The following is a 22,150-nucleotide window of genomic DNA, read 5'->3' as shown; positions in this document are numbered from 1 at the left end:
GCCGACTTTGCGAATCGAGCCACCTCACGGCTTTATTTTCTTCTCGCTACGCATTGACACCGATACCGAACTACCGTGTATTACGCGACGTGCAAAACGGTGTAACTCGCTGTATCTACGTTCTACGGGAAGAGTGGTATAATCGATGATCTTCCTACAGACAGAGGAAACCTGCTTCTGATGAGTGTTTGGGAAAGGAGAAAAACTTACTCCTTGCATTCTCTTTTTGACCGTCTGGCTTCGAGTCTTCCACTCGATCTGTTTCCACACGTCTATGGGTCTCCTTCGAAGTATTCTTCTAAACTTCATACAGAGAAGTGATAAAAGTCCCATGGAATTCGTATAAATTTCACTTTTCTCGTCCGCGTCGCATTAGGTTCGATTTACGAACTAATAATTTGCGTATCGCACACTTGCCGCATACCGGGCGATTAAACCGTTAAAGTGACTTATCCAATTATTAAGAACACCCACTTGAGATGATCTTATACTCGGCGATATTTTATCGCGATACCGAGAATGGTACACGCTCGTCCCAGTTGACACTAAATCTTCTCGACGGTGTCATAATGGTGGTTCCGCCGAAAATTCGCTGCTATAAATCGTTATCCGGCCGAATGATTTATCGCGGTACCAACGTCGCAGCCGCGATTAAGTATGCGTGACTCGACAGTGATTACACCTGTACCGCGATACACGGGTCTACCGGCGAATCTTTTTCAGCTACGACGACGAATTCGCTTTAATTACCGTTGTTTCCTCTCGCCCGAATCGTAATCGGACGTCGAGAGTGAAAATTGTTTCTCAATTAATTGCGGAGGAGGAATCATTGTGAGAGAACGTCGGCGCATCGGGGAACACGAATTTGCATTTGCAGGGAAGAGGACGGATGTCGTCGAATATGATCCACGTCGATCACTCGCGGATTCCGTTCGTATATACTTATATAGGAACCCGGTCGACGCATAGTCGGTGTCCAGCGTGAGAGACTCGGCAGATGGAAATTTTTTACCGTTACTGAAACTACAACAGCAGGTTCCCGCGTAGACGTATGCGAAAACCGAGGTACGTCGCGTCGAGGAAGTAACCAGTATCATTAATTTTTCTTGACCCAACGTGAACAATAGAAAGAATTTTACAACACGATCGGTCTAGAGAAACTATAGCAACCTACCCTCCTAATCGCTGTTGGACGCACGCACGTCTGACAAACGGGTATCCTGGTCCCGCGCCTTGAACGCCAGTTATGCTGCTAGGTACAGTTACCTCGTTCCTTTCAATTTTATTAATCAACGCTCGCTGTTACCGCATCGAGTAATTCATGGATTTATACCGAACCATTATACGTATGTTCGTACAACGGGTCGACGATGATCGCAACGGTTACTCGAGATAAAAAAGAGGACTCGTACCCTTCTTTGTCGACGATGACTTTGAAACGAAACGATTAGGTACGAACGTCCTGCGATCGCATCGGAGATTTCAACATAGTATCCGCACTGGAGACTTGGACGCCTGGAGCACGTTACTCGCGCTCGTCCATTCAAATTCATTCTCACCTCACTATTTCCTGATCCACGTTTCTTCTGATTTTCATCGCATAAAGAGATGGAACAAGAAATCGTCACGCCGACCACGAGGCACGGAGTCAGCTGACTCGCCAAGGACGAACGGAGGAGGTGAAAAACGAACGAGTGGGAGGGAGAAGACATCGAGGAACGAAACGGCGATTAAAATTGAGGGAAGGGAAACGGTACGGTTCTCACGAGGAAGAGAACCCGCCAAAAAGCGAAGCCGAAGCCCAGCCGACAAAGCTGGCTCGCTCCGGGGCTGAAGAAGTCGGGGACGAACGGTGCCGGTTAGGGAAGGATGAAGATGAAGAACGGCGGCGCGTGAAGATCTCCTGCTGTCAGTCGGTGGTCAACCGTCTCAGAGGAAGGACGTGGTGCCGCGTGCTTTCTATACCTCGTCTCTGTCTCGCTATCAAACTGCGATTTGCACGATCGTTCGAACGATCGTTAAGCTTTCATCGAACGCGTGCGGACCGACGCGAACGATTCGTGAATAACGACGACACGATCCTGCGATTTCGACGAGGATCGTCCTTTCGCGACTGGTGGTGACAAAAAGAGTTCCGATAAAGTTTGTTCGGGTCGTCGTAAAGACAAAATCGTACTGGTGTCGAAACAGGAGACGGTGCAATCGTTTGGAATCGAAAGAAGATTGGGATTAACGAGGTCCGAGACCATTTAAAACTGGTCCGAAAGATGAACTGGTTTTTTATGGGTCGGCCGATCGACGGGTAACGAGGGAAGAAAAAACGCCGGTCGAGTTTGAATATATCGGGAATTGTGCGTGTCTACGGGACCGTACCGGGCCTCTGAAAAAATCGCGGTGCAGCACCGTGACCCTGAACACCTCGACTGCGTCGCGAAAATATCGTTACTCCCCGGGGCTCCGAGCGAACGAGTATCGAGATTCGGTTTCGTATGCAGTGACGCTTCCTCGCCCCGTTTCTTTGAAACAGACCGTGCGATCGGCTTCGTAAAAAAGGAGCTGCAGACCTCGACGATGAAAGCGTCCCGAAGGGTTTGAGACGGCTACGAGGCGATCCCATTGTCCTTTGCAGTAGAACCGCGAGTGAAAAGGGGAAGTGAAGAGAACTCGTGCCAAGAAACAGCGAACAGGAATCGATGAAAGATGGCCTCTGTATGCGGCAGTAATAAAAGTTATCCGGCAATGAACACCGGCGGCTACTACAGACCGGGTGCCTATCCCTATCAGGTGAGCGACGAATCTCTCGGACGAAGAGAGAGACAAAACTCTTATGGAGAATTTCATAGTTTCCCATCTCCACGAAACCAACGAAAACGTAATCGCGTTCGTTGTCCGGGCAGCCGGACGTTCGGCTGCTCAGGCTTCGACTCCGTTACGATCCGTACCGGAAATCGTTTTGACGTGCTTCGCAGCGAACGCGTCGAGCCTGCGAAGGAGGAACGCGAGTGCATCTATTGAGAGAAAACCCGTTCCATAGTGAGCGCGCGCGACGCGGCCCAACTATTGTACGACTGCGGCTCGTTTAGTCTCAGTTCGAACAGATTTGAGAGGGAGATGAGCGCTTACGAATAATTCTAATTGCAAACCAATATTCCTCGCAATAAATGTACGATTTGTAACTATTAGAAACGATCGATGCTCTGATCCGTAAAGAAAAATATTTTACTGCCCGGACGGTCGTAACGTGCAAATAACTGCGTAAGGATCCTGAATCATTTTCACGGAGCCTCGCCGTGACGTCATTCCTGCTCGTTGTTAATAGGTAAAAATTACGAGAACTCGACGAACAGGTCTTCCGTCGAATTATGTAATTGGCGATCTATCGATCTCTCGAAATAGAAGAAGTCGCGCCTGCTTCGTCGATCGAAACATTTATACACACGGCCAGTTCACGATGGACGTGTGCCACGGGTTCGCGAATGATGCACGTTGACGATGAGAGTGACGACTAACGGGAAAAAAAATCTGTTCCCACCCGGGTTTCACGGAACTCGTTGAAGATTTCCCGATGCCCGCTCCGTTCCGCCAGTTTCCCGTTACTAACGAACAAAGGTGCTCCCAACGAAGGGGAGCAATGAAAGGGAGAAAACGGATGAAAACCTCCTCGAGAGATAAGAGAATTTGTTGCAGACAGCGTCTCTGAAGAGAGAGGGCTTCCAACGTCGATCTATTACGTGGAAGGTTGAAAACGCGGAGAGCAGAAGGTCTTTCAAGTAAATTGCGTGACGCTCGAATTTATGTCGTATAATTAGCTACGATTTAGATGGCAATTCTCAAGGAAGTGTGATATTACCGATTCAAATGAACGAGCGTAGGCGCTTGCTCGGAACATCGTGAACCTCGCGTGAAACATGGATTTAATTAATTTGTACGATTATTATTTAACAGAGTTTACAGAATCGGACGGAAAACGGCTGTCGTTGATCGTTAAACCGTGTCAATGAAATTTACTCGAAGACCAATTATCCTTCGGTATTTTAAATTGCGAAACCTTCGCGCAAGAGGACTAAAATCGGCGTTGAAATCTCTGCAAACAACCACTCTGCTCTCGAGTCTACCTCAAACATTCGTCGCGCCTCGGGTGTCTTTTTTCGTACGATCTTAGAAATAATTGTACGTAGCGCGTGTACTTAAACGCTTGACCGTCGTTCTGGTAGGGAACCTCTCGATCCCTACGCGACGGAAGCGGTGATCATCGGTCCTCTGTACGACCGTAAATTCCAGCGTCGCGGTGGTCCGGCGAGCAAGATCCGCGACGTTCTTCTCGATAGACATAATTAAATGCGTCGCCAGTCGTGGCATAAAACAATACGAAACGGAGGGACCACACGTAAGTACTTAACTCACCTGGCCACTGCATCGCGGAAACCTTGGCCTTGTCTCCCATGAAAGTCGAGTTACGTAAGCCGTGACTCCGGCTCGGGCATCGCGCGAAGACGATGATTCCCAGCTTTCTTCTCTCTTTTCTTTTTTCCGCCGCGACGACCGCGAGCCGTCTCGTCTCTCCTGGCCACTTGGATCCCATCGTCTGTCCCGCGGCCCCTCGACCCCGCAGTTGCCAGGTTCTGAAATATGAATGCGTTCGAAGTCAGAAGGACGAGTAAAGACATTGGCGTGTAGCGGAGCAGACACATATGCACTTTTCATTTGTACACGGTCCTCGTACTTGGCCATTCGCAGCGACGATCCTCTTACGAGCGACCAGCTGGCGTACAAATCGGCTCTCAAATATTTCTGTGCCGCGTAACGGAATTAATTTTTAAGTTCGAACGGAGTCTTCCATGGTACCGTGATCGACGTTATCTCGTTCTAATCGTTCGGTACGTAGAATCGTCGCTATGGATTCCGACCGCGGTCGCCCTGATTCAGCGAGCATGGCCAATGAAGCGACACGAACCTGCGCCTCGTCCAGCATTAGTACCGTTCTCTCGAATCAGGTACGAGCGATAAACGTCGTGGGAACAGGGTATTTATTCGCGGTAAATCGGTGGGACGATAAAGATCTGCGAACGCATCGTTTCTGTCTGTGAAATTACACGAATTAACGCGCGCGGACGGTCTCCCTCCGGAAAACAGTGGTCGACGTCGACTCGACGGGTCTCCTCGTTGTTCTTCCGCGGATCGAGCCGATTCGTCCGGTCGTTTCCACGATACTCCGTTAAGATCGCAGCCTACGTACGTGCATAAATACGTACGCGTAATTAAAATCCGCGGTGCAATTAAGCTTTTTCCGCGCATCAAGATGAACCGAGGCGTTTCTGCGTCTCATCCCGGTCAAAGACACGCGACCGCTTTACCTTGCAATGTCCGTTGACCCTCGTGCAACAGATGCACCATTGTTTCAAGCCTCGTGCCGTTCCTCTTTCCGCCGAACGCTTCTGTACACGTCGGAAGTGTCATCGTTTTCCAGCGGACGAACGCAGTCTGTAGTTCGATCAAGTTCTACGAAAGTGGAAACTCCGACGATCCACGAGAAGAAATTGGAATGCGCGATCGTGAGATGCTCTAAACGACTCGCGTCCTTGATACGAAACAGAATTGAGCGCGGATCGGTGACTAACGCGACAATGTCAGGGACCTTGGCCGAAGACTACGATCGTCCTCGGGCCATCGTGCTCCGACAGCTCGAGTAATTACAGGCCGCGGGGCCGCGTGCAACAATTTACGAATCGACGATGCGACGGGAAAACAGCTCGGGCATGATTTATCGACGCAACGATGCCGTAACGATAAGCGTATTCTCCGCTAATAATTTACAAACGAAAGATTCAACGGGAAGAAGAAGAGACCGTGTACACAAAAGGTTCGCGCGTCGGACTGCGCGTACGTAGGTACGAGGATGAAGGGAGCCGTGGCCGGTACCTTTTGTCGCGGCCGCGCGGAACGCGAGTCCCGGACAAATCGCCATCAGCCGCAACATCGCGCGGAGAATAACGACCCTGATCCGTCGAACGATTCTTCATCATTGCCGCGGCGAACCGCGTTACTTATGCGCGATGCGAACTCGAGGGAAACGTTTGGAAAAGGTAACGCGGTCGAGCTCCGCGTTGGCACGCATCGATGACCGCGTTGCGAACGAGATACGAACGTCCCGCTCTTGGTCGATTCTCCGTTTTCGCGAGCACAATGCGACACGGACGTCCACCGGCGCGGTCTATTCTTCTGTCCGTATATTTCTCTCTCGCTTCGCCTTCATCTTGGTCTTTTTCAAAGAACGTCTGCGGCTCGGACGATCGCGGCGCGTCGTCCCTCGAGTATTCTCGAGGAGGGGAACGCCACGCCAACAAAGACCGTGATTAAAGCGATGATAACAATGCTGTCGTTCATCTTCTTCTCGGTCTCCCTTCGCGGGATTCCGGCCGTTGCCACGGACGGTGACTACGAAACGTAGCCACGTAGCGAGAACCGCGAACAGCTCCGCGTTCAGACCGTTGTTTACGTCGACGTCGGAGGCATCGAGTCCGCCGGCGTAATAGTCTGTACGCAACGTATCCCTCTTATCCCCTCGAAATCAAATCGCCTTTTTATGCGAACACGACGGACGTTGCCGATTGTTCGGCTGCTACAAAAGAGAATCGTGACTCGAGGATCGTCGGAAGAGACCCTGTTCACGGTGTAACGCCGCGACGACGACACCATCGTCGGCGCTTCCTCGATCACCTCTTCGTGTCTCCGGCGTCTCCTGTTCCACCTTTCTTCTCGTGGCTGCATGGTTCGGTACCCGAGCCCGAACGACGTTAAACCCGAGGTGGCGTTGACCTAGCTGCCGGCAGCAAGGACCACCAGAGGTGGACCGTTTCGCTCGTTCTCCTGCTCGCTCGTAGGTACTGTTATTTCGCTGGCACACTTTGGCCGGAATACCAAATGAACGCGGTCGTCGGTGAAAGATCGAACCGATCGAGCGACGGGGAGAACGACTGGGTCTGAGATGCCGGGGGAATAGTTCGTTTCGCGTACACGGCCAAGGACGAACGCATCGGTCCGGTTCCTCTGAATCGTTTCGGGGGTTTCCTCGGAAACTCTCCAACAGGTTCCCTCGCGTGGCGTTGCTCGGACTTATCGATGAACGGAACGACCGTTCCGGAACCCGGCAACGTGCCAAGAATCACTCGACGAGCTCCACAATTGTATAATGATTACGTGACCGGCGCGGCGGTAAGCTTTGCAGAATAATTTTACGCATCTTATAACGCACTATGTAGGATTATGACCACGGGTCAACGTCTCGTAGGACTCTTCCTTCTGCGCGCCGGAACGCGGCAAAAGATAATGAGCCGAGCGTGACTGCTACGGGGTAGTCAGTCAATTAACGAATAATTTGGAAATACGTATGTATGTTCCACGATTAGGATCTGGAATGCAGGAAACAATTTAAGCTGCCGTTCGTCTGATTCTTTGGGAAACGCATTTCCTTGATCTCGATGCTTCGGTCTTGATCGTTTAACGCCGGAAGCACGAGCTGTATTCGTATGTAGGTACGTGACCGCGAACGAGTCGGTTGGAATGTAACTTCACTGACTCCGACCGGGAAGTCGATCAGAGTCGGCTGACTCGATTCCACTCGCGCGTGCCTGTTATGCGGGAAATTCTCACCGCGTATACGCGATACGTACGATCACACCTGGCTACCCCTGCGCGCGCGAAAAGGGAAAACGGTACGAGAGACGTTTGCCGATTTTCCGCTCGAATTCGCTGGAGGAACTCGACGCGCGAACGACACGCGATCCTCCGTTCATCTCGAGAGCCTCCTCTATACGTCGAGCTGTACCCGCATCAGGTCGTTTTATACGCCGAGGAAAAAAGAGGGCGACGATCAAACGGCGAACGGAAAAACGTCTGCGAAACTATAATTAAGAGGCTCGTTACGAAAATATGGACGCTTCGCATTTTTCAGGCGACGCTGATTCGAGCAGATTTTAAATGTCACGTTGATCACTGATCGACCGTCCTTGATTAGCCGCTTTTAGGTCGCGGCCGACGGCTTGTTAATAACGTCGCGTGGTGATCGAGACAGTGTAATTAGGTCTCCCAGTTAATGAACAGGCAGCAAGATCGAGATAGAAACGCGAAGGCAACGAGTGACCTTCCTTTTCGCCCAACCGCGATCACCATAATGGGAGACAGTTAGGTTCAACGGACCCGGATTAGAAGCCTCTGACTCGGCATGTGTACGCTGTTCCCGAAGTCACGTCGATCACCGATCGACGTCCACGTTGGCGAAACTCAATTACGTTCTATCAGAAATTGATCCGAGATTACGACGATTACTACATTGGCGATGAGTCGTCTCCGACAGACCTTCGGCTATCTAGGTTCCATTAGTGTACGATTTTTCTCGTTTGTCTACGCGCTGTTCCTCATTTTACACGTTCAACCATAGTCGATGTTATCTGGCTATGATTTTTTCTTCGATTGTTCTCGTTTATCTGTCGTCCGGAATCGATGTCAGGGAAACAATTAGATTCTACGATTCTATCTGTGTCTCGTGATTCCGTTCAGAGAGTCGAAGCGACTCGACCAGATCATTGAAATCGTAACCATAACTCGACGCGTGGCGTACGAATTTTCGGGTGACGCGCACCACCGCCTGGAAGTCCTGATCTAAGGTCCTCCTGGGAGATCCGCAGGGTCAACGTACACGGTCCAGCGTACGTCACGACTCTACGGAGCCTAATTGCTGAGGATAGCATCATCGCGCGCGGTAGCGTTAACGAGATTTCGTTAATTACCCTGCCGAGGTCTCGGGAAACGAAACGTCGTAAATTGAAGCAACAAGGTTGCGCAACAGTTCACTTTCTTCCTCAATGAAATCAAGACTTACGACATTCTCAAAGGCGCGACAGAACGGTGCGTGGATAAAAACAAGTAGCGCGTGGACTCTTTTTCACGGTCTCAATGCAAGTGCCCGTTTTTGTCGGAAACACGAACGATCGTGCGCCCGGTATTATTCTCACGTCTCGCTACGGGAAAACGTGTAAAACGAGGAAAATGGATGTTTAAATTTTTCTCGCTTACCCTGACGTGGCATTGGGTCGGGACACGTAGATGCAAATTTCGAATCGCTTCCGGTCTTCTGTTTCGGCGGAGATGCGTCCGGCCTCTAACTTCCGATCGAACGTTTCTCAGAATCTCGAAGAAGAGACCTGAAACGAAAACGTTCGGTCTGGTCAGTACGCGGTAGGAAGAGAAGAAAAATTCTGTAGAAAATTCACCGAAGGATGTCATCGAAAGATCTTCAAACACGGGTATTGCTCGGCTTCGTACCAAGTTTTTATTATTCGCGGGTGATGATTACGGTTCGAATAGAGGAAATCGTTGCCGGATACACGGGCACCAACGGTTACGGCAATTACACGCGTATCGTCGAGATCGCGATCTCTCGCGAGCAAGGGAATGCTCTGAAAATCCATGCGCGCTCGAAACTGAACAGCTCACAGAGTACATGACGAATTTAGAAATTTAATAACCACTTGATTAAAGTTAAATACCTTTACGTTTGAGAGAAGAATCGAATAATGATTCGCGTCAGGCTTCTAATTAATGGCACTTGGTAAGCGAGTGACAAACTATACTTTACGCTGAAACACCTCGCGCTTCCTTCCGTGAAGTCCAAATTGAAAAAGGAAGACGGTCGACCGCATACCAATCGCTCTTTCGATCGTTCACGTCGTTCGAAGCTATTTAATTTGGTGGTATGATTATAAATCAATTTGTAAATTCTAAAAGTAATCGAAATCGATTAAACGCAATGCCGCGTGTTCCATCCTGTCTTTAGGGAAAGCGTGCAATCTCGTTTCAAGAAAGGGAATCTGCTATTTTTAACAGCTGTTCGCTAACTCGTCGAGTCTATATTTATCCCGAGTTCGTAAGGTATTTCGAGCGAGTACCTCGGCAGAAAAATGCGAGGTCTCCTGGATCGGTCAACTTTTTGCCTCTCCTCTCTGCGTCTCCCCCTTTGTCGAGGAGCGACTCACCGACGAATAAAAGTGAGAATCCGTGCGTACAGACGCGAAACATTTACCATCGAAGCACGTCGCAACAAAACGCGTCCGTTTCATACAGAACTAACAAGTACTTTCTAAAGTATCGTTTCCTATACCCGACCGAACCGGTGAACCGACCCTGAAACCAGGTAGGGGTCCAACCAACACCCTCGTAAAACGTCTGAATTCCTTTTTCGCTCGGTAGGCGAGAAATGATCAACGGGTACTGAGTGACGTTTCGTGGCATCGAGCGTTCGGTCGTCCGCGATCATCGTTGCCCTATCCGTGCGTCGGTTACCTCAACGCTTCTCATCCTGAATCGCTTACTTTACGTCGTGGCAGACCAGTTCCGAGAACGTATAAAGAGGCGAAAGAGTCCGATCCTCCCCAGCTCGGCGTCCGGTCCATTTCTGGGGCCCGTCGCACGGTTCGAGTCCCGGCAGGGGCACCGGCCGCTTCGTCGCAAACCTGTATATCTGGCTGCGAATACGTACGTGCGCGTACACGTTTCTAACGAGTCTCATTAAGCGAGACAAGGACGAGCGGTGCACGGTGCCGGCCTTGGGAGATCTTTGCACCCGCGGTCGCGTCTTCTCTCGCCGTCGCGTTTCCCTTCGCGCTTCCCCTTCGAAGGCCGCGGAACGACTCCGCCCAGGTCATGGACCACGCACCTGTACCGATCCCCTTGCCGTCTTTTTCTACGCGCATCTTTCCTCGTCGAAGGTCTCGTCTACAGTGATCAAGAGGCTGGCCACGGGAATCTCCTGACATCTTCTCTTACCCCGAGAGAGAGAGAGAGAAATGAAAAATATGGGCAGTGGTACGAGTAATTATATATTCTTTTAAAGACTCGGACGGTCGTTCGAACTCGAACAGAAATCTCTGCCAGTCATTAATACCGTTATCGTTAAACGGCTGTACAGATGGTACGACCGACACGCATTCGATTTATCGGCCTTCATCGGTTTCATGATTTATGACGTTCTCGCAGCGATGATCGAAGGTGCCGCGATGATCCGACGATAGGCGAAATGATGCATGGGGTCGGCTCGCGCCCGGTTCATTTTCTCGAGCCCTCGTGAGTGAAGCGACTAGCGTCTTCCTTTTGGTAGCAAGAAATCGTACATCGTTGGCTCTCCAAATAAATCGTTCGTTTAGCTCGGAAGAAGCGCGAAAACGTCGTCGATCATCCCGTGAGAACGGACGGAAGGACGCGTCGGAGGCGAGCACCACCGTCGAAATGAATTCCGGAAACTCGGCGGTACCATCGACCGTGAAAAGATGAAAGGCGCGGTTCTGGTCTGCGAGCGACGCATCGATCGAACGCGTCTTCGAGGGAACGATCGCGCGAGGGTAGGCGCGTCTAACTTCCGGGGTGGTGGTCATTAAATTTCAGCCGTACGCACGCGGCGGCGAAGCTAATGGTCTCTTTGAGAATGGTCTGGCTGTAGCTGTTACCACGCTTCGTGATCCACATAGTTGGACATGCTCGGTAACGCGGTTTAAGCGCAGACCACTGATCCTTCTTACAGCTCGCGCGTACGCGCGTATCTACTATCGGGAAACGTGTAACGAGGGAGCGATGAATGGCCGGAAAAAGGCGTCCATTAAAGTACGCGCTGATCTGCAACGACAAACGAGCGAACGCGATACTGCGGAACGATTCGAAGTACGATCAACGATTCAGCATCGTGTGTTAATTAACGAGAATGCTCGAATCGTCGGAGAATCCGTCGTTGGACGGTGTAAAAGAAAAATCCCTGAAAGGCGACGACGCATCTCTTTGTAACGAGGCGAACGTTCAGATTTCTCTTGGCGTCAGGCCGTCTCAGGGTCAGCGAACGTCGATACTGTCGACGTTAATGGGGATTCTAACGGCGGGCCTTCTGTGAGATGCCGACAAACTCCGCGTCCTTCGACGGAAATTGCATAGCACTGGACGGGCCCTTTTGTCGCTGCAACGGGTAAACGACCCGTGCCCAGGCTTTACGAGTGAATTCCCTGAATGCTCAATTCAAACGCCGCGGATCTTCTCCTATGTCACGTTTAATCTTAATTAAACGCGAATCGAACGTAGCTTGCGTTTAGACTGATACCGAACCGTCTCAGTGGACAGGGTGAGGCGAAATGTTCTCGTCGAGGTGCTAATATTTTTACCAGCGAAATTTCCACGAGGATCGGCGTACCGGCCGATCGGTCGGAGAGTAATCACTCTCCCTCCGTTCTTTCCGTGCAAACGTAATCGTTTCGTTCTCCAAGATGTTGACCCAAATCGCGGACGACTGTCATTTGGAGCATAGCGATCGACCGACTCATGGAAAATCGCGTGAATCAGTATCCCCGATCGAGTCGTTTATTTACGATCGCAACGACTGATCCTAGGTCAGTCTATAATAAAACGTTGGACCGACGCGAACGAGCCTGAAGAATAAATGAGTGATAATAATGAGTTTTATAATCGAGACAGTTTGTAACTTGGTTTTGTTCACGGGAGCAAATATTTCGATTCGCGATTCGCTGTATGGACCCGTACCGTTATCCCGATATCTCACTGTCAAGGATGTTGTAGCTGGACGTTCAATTGAAACGATGAGAAAAGAGTAGAGACAAAAGCAGAACGCGGGACGAAAGACACGCGGGATAAGGACCGCAGGACGTCGTGTACGGTAAATTGAATTTCACGTGGTCGAAATGAATAAGCTGTGGCCACGATGAAGACCGCGCGTTCGTCCCCTTAATTTTTCTCATTTCTCCGTTGTTCCGTAATGCTAATGAAAAGAGATGTCCGGGGATAAATCAAGAACGACGTAAAGAATGACCCTTGACGAACTCGCGCGCGGTCCACCACCGCGAACCACCTCTTTCACGCTGACTCGTTGTCTCGTAAATACGCTGCGGTACCATCGCCGCGTCGTTCGACGCATAATAGAAACTCGGTTTTAATTCAAGCTGTACCACCGTGACATAAACATTATTAAGAATCGCTCACGTTCCCGAGTATTAAAATCGTTTTTACCACTTGGCCTCGAACGCTGACGCTGGTGAAGGAGTCTGAACATGAGGACGTTCCATGATTACGTTTCATCTTCGAAACGGCTCGTGCGATTCTGCGTCGTTGACGCGTACGCGGTCAGCGCTGGTATTGTAATCGGCGAGAGAACGGGCAGAAACGGGGCACGGTTTCTTCCCACCGAGTCACGACGTCGATGAAACCCCTAACGGTGCATCGTTGCTACGTTGAAATTCTTGGCCGATGGATTCCCGATTCGATCCGACCGATGTGCCGCGGTGAACCGGCAATCTAATCGCGTACATGCTCTCGGGCCGCTCGGTCGTGCGCTCGATACGCGATTTCAGCAGGCGCGATTCCCCTCCGGGGACGATGACGATGTTCACGATCAGATCGACCCGACGTCGTCGATACTCGATCGTTAGACGACCGTGACGTTTCGCGGAAACGACCCTCGTACCGGACACGTTTACCCGTGTTCGATTCCGACACGATAACGCGATTTGTTTCAATCGTGGTACCACGTCGAGCCAGAAAACGTTTGATCCTCCAGTGTCCAAACGTTAGACAAGAACTTTTGCGCCGACCCGACGTATCACGTATGCCACGAGATAATGATATTCGAGTTGCGTCACAGCCTTTTTTTAGGATCGGGTTCCTCGTTTTCGGAGGCAACGACCTCGGCGTACGCGCGCTTCTTGCCCGATACGACCGTGAAGTCTGCGATCGTGCGATCCGCAAAATTGCTTTTCACCCTTCATCGGAATCGTTAATTTCGTGCGAACGCAAACATCGAGCACCGTGGCGCGTCGCGAAAGTATTTTAATCTCGCGGAATGATCGTTTTTATTGTCTCGATGTCGAGGCGACTCGAAGGTTCGAGGTGTAAGCGGTAAAAACGTTTTCCTGTCCAAGTACGTATCGGGCATCGATTCAGTGATTTCACGCGTGGTTTCTCTGTGACGGCAACTGATTGGCAACGGACCGTGGCAAACGTTACAGCGTATCCACAACGTCCACAACGTCTCTCCATTTATCGAGTTTTAGGCAAGCTGGTCCACTCGTCGGACCTTGAGGCACCAAGTTTTCTCACCGGTTTCAGTCGTGTGTGCCGCGGGATGAACTTTACCCCACGTAACAGTTCTCGCGATTCTGGGACGTACGTTAAAGCTTCGACGTTTCTTTATTTTCACGCTTTGGCGATTTCAATCTGATCTTTCTCGCGAAAATAAATGATGTCGTTACGTCTCTGTAACCGGATCGTATCAGTCTCGAGGATCGCGTTCCATGCACTATCATTAAATGGGACGATGTAATAAGTTTTCTGTACGGTGCCACCTGCAGCGCTTTGGAGAAGCATCTCTTCTCCTTATGTTTATTTCTTTTTTAAAGCATGCCTTCTCGCGGCGGAGCGGTACCGTTACTAGTATTACTGTACACCTGACTAAATTTATTGCTCGTTCCGATTATTGAATCGCGACGGGTCAGTTGGTCAATAAATATAAAATGCCCGACGCGAAGGGAAACTTTCCGCCGCAGTCGGCCAATAACGCTACCAGAGAATTACGTTCTCGTCACATACCGTTCTCACACGATGGAAGAAGCTAATGGTACGCGCGTAACGCGACGGCAAGTGGGAAATGAAAATTGGAAACGAGCGAACGACCGAACGGATAAATTCCTTTTCCCGGATCGTCGTTGGTCGTCGCGAACAACGATTGTTTTTTAAATACGCGGATACGTTTTTAAATTGTAGAACGACTATTACTTACCACCGCGCTCGACGTGGTCCCGAGTGTCGCCTCAGCAAACGAAGAAGCAGCGAGGTAGCACCACGTGGAAGATTGGCAGCGCGATGTTAATTGTCTCGGCTATGCTGGTGCTAATTGCGGTCTTGGCGATCGCAGGGCTCGCTCTATGGATGGGAGGTTCGTTCGACTCTTGCACCCTGTTTGTCAACGTTACGCGAGATCGTGTTGGTAAAAAATCGATTCTGTTTCAGCTCTACGGACCGACTCGAAAAATGGTGAGCGTCACGGTCCACTGATCGACAGGTATAACAGGACGAAACGAGTAGAGTGTGAAATACGAGTGTCTGCAATGTTTCAGCGATCGTGGGGTTCTCCTGTAGCTTCAGGGTGTCCAAGGGAGAGAAATACAATCCGATGTTAAAACTGAACACCAGCATGGTGTTCCGCGAGAGGGAACGCAAGTACAAGAACATAGTAAGTTGGCCGAGTAACAGCCGTTCGTCGATGAGTCGCGTCGTCGCGCGTAGTTAAATAGAGAGTTCAAGGATTGAGAGACGAATCGTGTGTTTCAGTTCGAATTGTTATTTAGAAGAAGCGTGTTGGGCACCGCTTACAAGCAGACGATCGTAGATAAGTTCGAAAGCGGTCTGCTGAAGGTGTTCTTCAGGATCTATCTCGACAGGAGGAAGGTGCCGCGGTCGATCACGAACGTCGAGGACACGATCGAAGACATCATCGCGAAAGAGACGTATTCGTCGTCCTCCTTGTTCAAGGACGTGGAACTGGACCTCGCTAGTATATCAGTAAAAAGTGAGCATCCGCTGGATCGATCGCGATGAGAAAACGACGTCATAATTAAACAACCATTAGCGTAACTTTGACTCTGCCGCTCGTACGGTATCAAGATGCATGTTCTTTTTCACGATCCGGCGCGTTCACTCTCGACGCGTCGCGTAAAATAATTTTCTCGACCGTACGAAATGTTTGTTTCTGATCGTTTAGGGATGAACCAAGACGTGCCGGGAGCTCAAAAACAAGCACAGAGGAACGCGATGATCACGAAGAACGGCCTTTTGCGACCGAACAGAAACAGCACTCTGATAACGTCGAAACAAAAATCGAGACCGAGCAAGATCGAATCTACCGAACCTGAGATCGACTTCAGCGACATACCGACGATACAGGGGACTTACACGGCTTCGAAGGTGAACGTCAGCTCCTCGAACAAAACGACCAACTTTAGCCAGGAATCGACGACAGCTGAAACGGTCGCAATGAACAATACCAAAGTATCGCTACCTCAACGACAGACTACGAACGAGCCGAGCACCGTGCCGGAAACCGCTGGAACGACTCAGCGCACCGTTCAAACGACCGACGAAACGAGAGAGAGGACCAATTACACCGTTAAGAATGAGTCGTCCAACGGCGCGGATCACGGATCCACTAAAAAGCTCGTTACGTCTACGGATTCCACGACTCCGATAAGAGACGACGATCTCTTCGAGGATTTCCGCAAGCCCGATCTCGAGACGTCGCCGTGGAGACCCATTATACCTGGATACGGGAACCCCGAGTTGAAACTGTTGCCGGGCGGCGTAGAGAAGACCACGAAAACTGACTACAAAGTGAACCACGGCAATTCTGGAGAGAACACTCCCGGCGCGTCTACGAAAACTCCTGAACACGACGTCCCAAGCCGAGTTGCCGAGTCGTCGACGGCTAGAATCGATATCGCTAAGCCTTTGGAAATGATCGCGCCGTACGTCGACGTGCCTGGGATGAGCACCTTCGACGTCGCGGACGCCGATTTCCCTCGGGACAGAGTCGTTCCTCAGGAAGTGGTGAACTTCCGAGTGAACGGAAAGTTTAAAAACAAGTTGTCGGAGGACGGGCAGATGTTCGCGGAGGCTGTGCCGGTCAGGATACCGGATATAGAAGTCGCTGGTCAACTGCCACCAGAGACGTACGACGTCGAGCTTCGGACACCATCGCTGACGGAGAAGACCGAGTCCTCTTTCGCCAAACCTGACCGACTTACCGACGAAAACGAGACAGGTTGGAGGGTCTCCGATTCGCGAGTGACGTACCCGGTGGCGGACGGTACTGACGAACGAAACGAGAAATTGAACGTTAAGACTCCTGACCCCATCGAGACGAATAAAGAGAAAATGGGTCAGAGCACCGGTATCGAAGACGACGAAGGTTCGGACGGTTTTCTGGCTTCGACCGGCTCGAGCACTCTTAGACAGGAGCCGGTTCAGGGAGATTCGAACGAGGAATCGACGACGAACGTGTCGGGCGTAGGTGTGGCGGAGCCAGTTCCGGACGTGGACGTCGACTTGGAAGCGAGAAATCGTTATTCGGGCATCCAGACCGTGGATAAACGTCGTAACGACGGTTTGCAAGATAGGAAGGTCGACAAAAACGCGCAGGAACCGGTCTACACCAGTTACAAAACGCCGGACTTGAACGGGGCTGGGATCAGGCCGAGCTTGATCGAGAGTTCCGGAACTCTAAAGCCGTTCAGACACACGATACCCGTAGACAAAATCGCGTCCGTCGTCGACGACACCGAGAGCCGAAGGAACGGTTCGTCGAACCAGGAAATGAACGCGGTGACGCACGGTACAACGGGAGGCAAGTTCACCGCGGCTTCGGATGACAAACCGAAAGAAACTTGGACGACGTCGTCAGGGATTCAGAAGGAAATCATTGAATTAAAAACTTTTGACAGAGAAAGTAACGATACCAATGTTGACTTACGTACGAACGGTTCCGCTGCAACTACGAAAGTTGGCGCACACGAATCGGCCGAATCGAGTACCGAGAGTTCAATAGACAACGACAAGTTCTTGAAGTTGAGCACCACGGAGGTTTATTCGGAAACGATACGTCCACTCTACGATATCGCGGACAAACTGATCGCGAAGAACGAAGAAAAGCACAAGGAAGTAGCCCCGGAAAGATCGACGGCCAGTGTTTCGAGAAACTCGACCTTCATCGAGATCGACACTTTGAAACACACGCCCGGGGAAGGGGATTCCGACTCGTCGGAAAGTAACTCGTCGTCGAAACTCGAGAACGATCGGTTTCCCAATGCGACTGCCAATCGATCGTCGAACTCGGTCGAAGCTAAGAAGAAAATTTACAACGATACCCTGAAGGCGTACGTGGTGGAGAATTTGGTCACGCTGGCGCCTGTAAAGAGCAACACGGGCATCGGAAGGCCCGTGAGACCACGGCCGAAGATCGACAGAGAGAAAACGATGAGGACCGACGACGCGTCTGACGATCGCAGCTCCTCGGACGATGCCGTGCTCTTAGAACGATTGTTCGGTGCACAAAGTCGTGACGGAAACACGACAAAGCGCGATTCGTCTGATCGTCCCGAGGGAGACCAAGAGTATTTTCATAACGGCACGGTAGAACAGATCGTAGAAGTGGTGACCTCGACTAGCACCAAGGTATCCTCGAGCATCAAAGGGAGTCCCGTCGTACTGAAATTCATCGTGACCAATTCCACCTCGCTCCCAGTGATACGCACCGAATATCACGAAGAGCAAACAACGACGTATCCCAAGGAGGTATCCGTTAACGAGGAGAATCGATCCTTCAAGGATCAGATCTCTGTGAAGGAAAAGGGTCTGACGCAGACGTTCGACAGAAAGATCTCGACGATCGATGAAAACGAATATCTCTTGGACAGATTGAAGCAATTGGCGGACGTCGGAGTGGAGAACGAGCCTGCCAAGAGCAAGAACGACTCTAGACCTGAGTCGAAACCTCATAAGTCGAACGTCAAGTTGAACACGAAATCGGAGGAGCATCGACCGCTGCCGGACTTCGAGAAGCTGAGAGAGATCGCCGATGTCGCCACGGGGAACGAGACGCTGATGAATTCGAGCGCAGCGTTCACGATGACCCGCGACGGTGTCGAGATATTGACGAAAATTTTAAATAAAATGGAAGACCGAACCGACAAGATGATCTCCACTACCGAAGAGAATTTAGAAACCGGTAATTCTTTCTCCTAATTTTAACATCGACTCATTGACACGCGCGTAAGACATTCTCTAGTCAAATATTTGATCGTTGGATTCGAGTCTGTGTCGTTTGGATGTTGACTAAACGGACACGACGACGATTCACGATTCCTATCAGATACCATACTTTTCGCAGATGATTGTCTCGGCTTCCTTTGCAAAGATGGTAAATGCTTACCCTCCAGCGGTAGATGCAACATGTTGGGTGAATGCCCGAGTTCCGAGGACGAGGCAAATTGTACGTGCGCCGACTTTTTACGAGCTCAGCTCTTGCAAGAAAAGATTTGTGACGGCGTCGCGGACTGTTGGGACTACTCGGACGAAACTGATTGCGGTATATAGAATGATTTTAAATCAAGAATAATTGCACGTTCACGTTGAAAATTCAAAATTCTCTTTTACCGCTGTTGACTAGACTGGTGCGAGGACGGTCAGTTCGTTTGCGGCAACAGTCGATCCTGCGTAGACCAGGACAGAGTTTGCAACGGCTACGCGGACTGTCCCGGGGGAGAGGACGAGAAAAAATGCACCGCGCTGATAGAAGAAGATTCGCTGAATTACGAAGAGAGTAACTTGGACGAGACGGAGAATACGTCTAACGTCACCGTGACCAGAGACGAACGACCGCCGTCCGAAGACCACTTTCCACGAGTGGAATCGACCGCTGATAAGGACGTATTTTACGATCAAGAGGCGGTGGAGTCCTCGATCTCGGAGTCGACCACCTTGCACGCGATCAAAGGTCAAGTTCAATTAGAAAAGATCACGGTTACCAGAGACGAGTCGGTCACTGAAGAAAAAGCGTTGCTCAACGCGACGACCCTCGTCTCTGGACGGGAAATATCGCCGCACGCCAAGGACGCGGTAACTCACGGCAATTCTATCCACGTGAACGCGAAGAATAACGACGAAACGCCGGTGACGAGAAAAGAGATCGACAATTACAACGAGAAGGGTTACTTGAACGTCCGCAAAAATGGCAAATGGGGAAAATTGTGTCTCGGCAGAATGCACGACCTCGCGCAGGAGAGGCAAGCTGCTTGGACCATCGAAGACCTCGGCAGAGCAGTTTGCAAGGCGATTACTTATCAGTGAGTGTTGGAAACGTGCGATTTAAACTTTACTCCGCGACGAAACATTTTCTTACAAGATCTGATGACCATCTTTCAGAGATTACGACACGGTGGAGAAGGTACTGGACGAAAATCCGACGTCCGCGAGATCGTACTATGCCTTGTCGTACAGCGAGAAAGCCCCGGATAAAACGATCCTCACTTTCAAACCGTCCGAATGTCCGAGCGGCGAGATTCTCAGGGTCAAGTGCAAGAACCTTGAGTGCGGAATACGAACTCAGGCACCGTCCCAAGCTAGGTATACTCACTGAACCAGTTTCACATAATTATGCGCCGACCAGATCGTTCGTACGCAACTGTGTGTAGACGCGCTTCGGGACGATGCTCTCTGTCTCGCACACACTGACGGTAATAAACGTTTTGGCCACGGCAGTTTACGGACGAGTAGAATTAGATCTATACGACAACGCTACGATTTATCGAGCCTCGTGCCCGTAACTCGTAACGTAAACTTCATCGAGAAGCTCTTTGTAACGTTTCAGTTTCGTGAAATAATGCTTGAGGCATTGAAACAGATCGTATGTTCGGCGTTATAGAATCGTCGGAGGTGGGAGTTCCTCGGCCGGGAGCTGGCCCTGGCAAGTGGCACTGTACAAGGAAGGTGACTATCAATGCGGGGGTGCTCTGATCAACGATAGATGGATCTTATCCGCGGCACATTGTTTCTACCAGTAAGTGACCCGTAACCACTGCCTGCTCGCTCCGTCAACGACCGATAGTGGGAAAATAATTCGTTACCGTCGATGCTTAATACGTGTTCGAATACTGTCAAACAGTGCTCAGGACGAGTATTGGGTCGCGAGAATCGGCGCGACTCGGAGGGGAAGCTTCCCCAGCCCGTACGAGCAAGTGCTGCGGCTGGATCACATATCGCTGCATCCCGACTACATCGACAATGGATTTATAAACGATATAGCAATGCTCAGGCTCGAGGCTCAGGTCACTTTCAGCGACTACGTACGACCGGTGTGCCTCCCACAGTCTGAACCGAGAAGCGGGACCATGTGCACCGTGACCGGTTGGGGACAATTGTTCGAGATAGGGAGAATATTTCGTAAGTGGTCTCTCGCGATATTTTTAACCGCGCACCGGATTGACGAAAGATTTGTATTACTCAACAGCGGATACCTTGCAAGAGGTGCAACTGCCGGTGATCTCGACGGAGGAGTGTCGTCGGAAAACTTTGTTCCTCCCGCTGTACAGGATTACGTCAGGGATGCTGTGCGCAGGATTGAAGGACGGTGGAAGAGACGCTTGTCTAGGAGACAGCGGCGGACCTCTCGTATGCTCGGGATCTGATAACAAATACACACTTCATGGTGAGCATTACTCGGTGGAAGACGTAGGGGAATCGAGATAATAGATCAAAATCGGTTCACGACGTACACCGCTCGAACACGTTTAATCGCAAACGTCGCTTCTTCAGGTATCACTTCGAACGGTTACGGTTGCGCCAGACCTGGAAGGCCCGGAGTTTACACAAAGGTTCATCATTACCTCCCGTGGATCGAGTACACGATCTCGAACGAAGACGTTCGATCCATCACGTCGACCTGCAAGGGTCATCGGTGTCCACTGGGCGAATGTTTGCCGAAATCGCGTATATGCAACGGATTTTTAGAATGCTCGGACGGTAGCGACGAGCGCAACTGTCCAGCTAATTTTTAACAAAAACAAGACTGACAATATCTGTATTTATTTGTTGGATCGCACGTTCGACGAACAGATTCGTCTTTGCGACGAGCAGATTTAAGGATGTATTGGCTTGGCGAGTCAATCCGAAAAGTTTATGTACCTTAGAAAAACGCATTTCCTATAATTAAAAAGAAATCAAACGTCGGAAGAATAATGCTAATAATAAATAGCTACGTGCTAAAAAGTATAGAAGGAAATATCCAATTAAGTATTGACGCTGACGAAAATTTTTTTTTTTTTTCAAAATNTCCGTATGTTCAACGGTTTGGGAGTTATTGGCCAAAAACGAAAATTTGGAAGAAATTGAAGAGGTACCCCTTGGAAAAATCTCGGAAAAATCGAAAATTTTTTTTTGTTGTTTATTATTAGCAATGTTCTTCCGACGTCTGATTTCTTTTTAAGAAATGCGTTTCTAAAGTGCATAAACTTTTGGGATTGACTGTATAGCCAATATATCCTTAAATCTGAGCGTAGAT

The 22,150-nt window shown here is 50.2% G+C and overlaps 1 protein-coding gene across 3 annotated transcripts; it reads left to right on the top strand.

Annotated features, from left to right (window-relative positions):
- Positions 1-1,931: 1,931 nt before the first annotated feature.
- Positions 1,932-21,797, top strand: LOC108626033 (uncharacterized). Of its 3 annotated transcripts, none has more exons than XM_026814472.1 (13): positions 1,932-2,784; positions 14,806-14,977; positions 15,052-15,075; positions 15,159-15,274; positions 15,373-15,610; positions 15,803-18,820; positions 18,983-19,180; positions 19,262-19,937; positions 20,017-20,217; positions 20,495-20,650; positions 20,756-21,033; positions 21,101-21,298; positions 21,406-21,797. In XM_026814472.1, the coding sequence occupies exons 1-13, from the start codon at positions 2,701-2,703 to the stop codon at positions 21,645-21,647; spliced, it is 5,601 nt and encodes a 1,866-aa protein (XP_026670273.1). In that variant the 5' UTR covers positions 1,932-2,700; the 3' UTR covers positions 21,648-21,797. The 3 variants fall into 3 exon arrangements, 2 of the variants coding, with proteins under 2 accessions (XP_026670273.1, XP_017881922.1); XM_018026433.2 differs by having other exon boundaries at positions 2,701-2,784; positions 20,516-20,650; XR_003389342.1 differs by lacking the exons at positions 20,756-21,033; positions 21,101-21,298; positions 21,406-21,797 and having other exon boundaries at positions 20,017-20,327; positions 20,516-20,578.
- The last annotated feature ends 353 nt before the right edge of the window (positions 21,798-22,150 follow it).

This window comes from Ceratina calcarata, unplaced genomic scaffold (assembly GCF_001652005.2).
Source record: "Ceratina calcarata isolate Rehan_Ccalc_2016 unplaced genomic scaffold, ASM165200v1 scaffold39.2, whole genome shotgun sequence".
Classification (NCBI taxonomy): Eukaryota; Metazoa; Arthropoda; class Insecta; order Hymenoptera; family Apidae; genus Ceratina; species Ceratina calcarata.
Note: the sequence above shows the minus strand (reverse complement) of the source record. Positions and strands in the feature narration are given on the sequence as shown.

Bases quoted from the DNA above. Each gene is read 5' to 3' on its own strand.
- LOC108626033 (XM_026814472.1), top strand. From the start codon at position 2,701: ATGGCCTCTGTATGCGGCAGTAATAAAAGTTATCCGGCAATGAACACC. The intron at 19,938-20,016 runs GTGAGTGTTGGA...ACCATCTTTCAG, and splicing joins TGCAAGGCGATTACTTATCA to AGATTACGACACGGTGGAGA. The intron at 20,651-20,755 runs GTAAGTGACCCG...ACTGTCAAACAG, and splicing joins GCGGCACATTGTTTCTACCA to TGCTCAGGACGAGTATTGGG.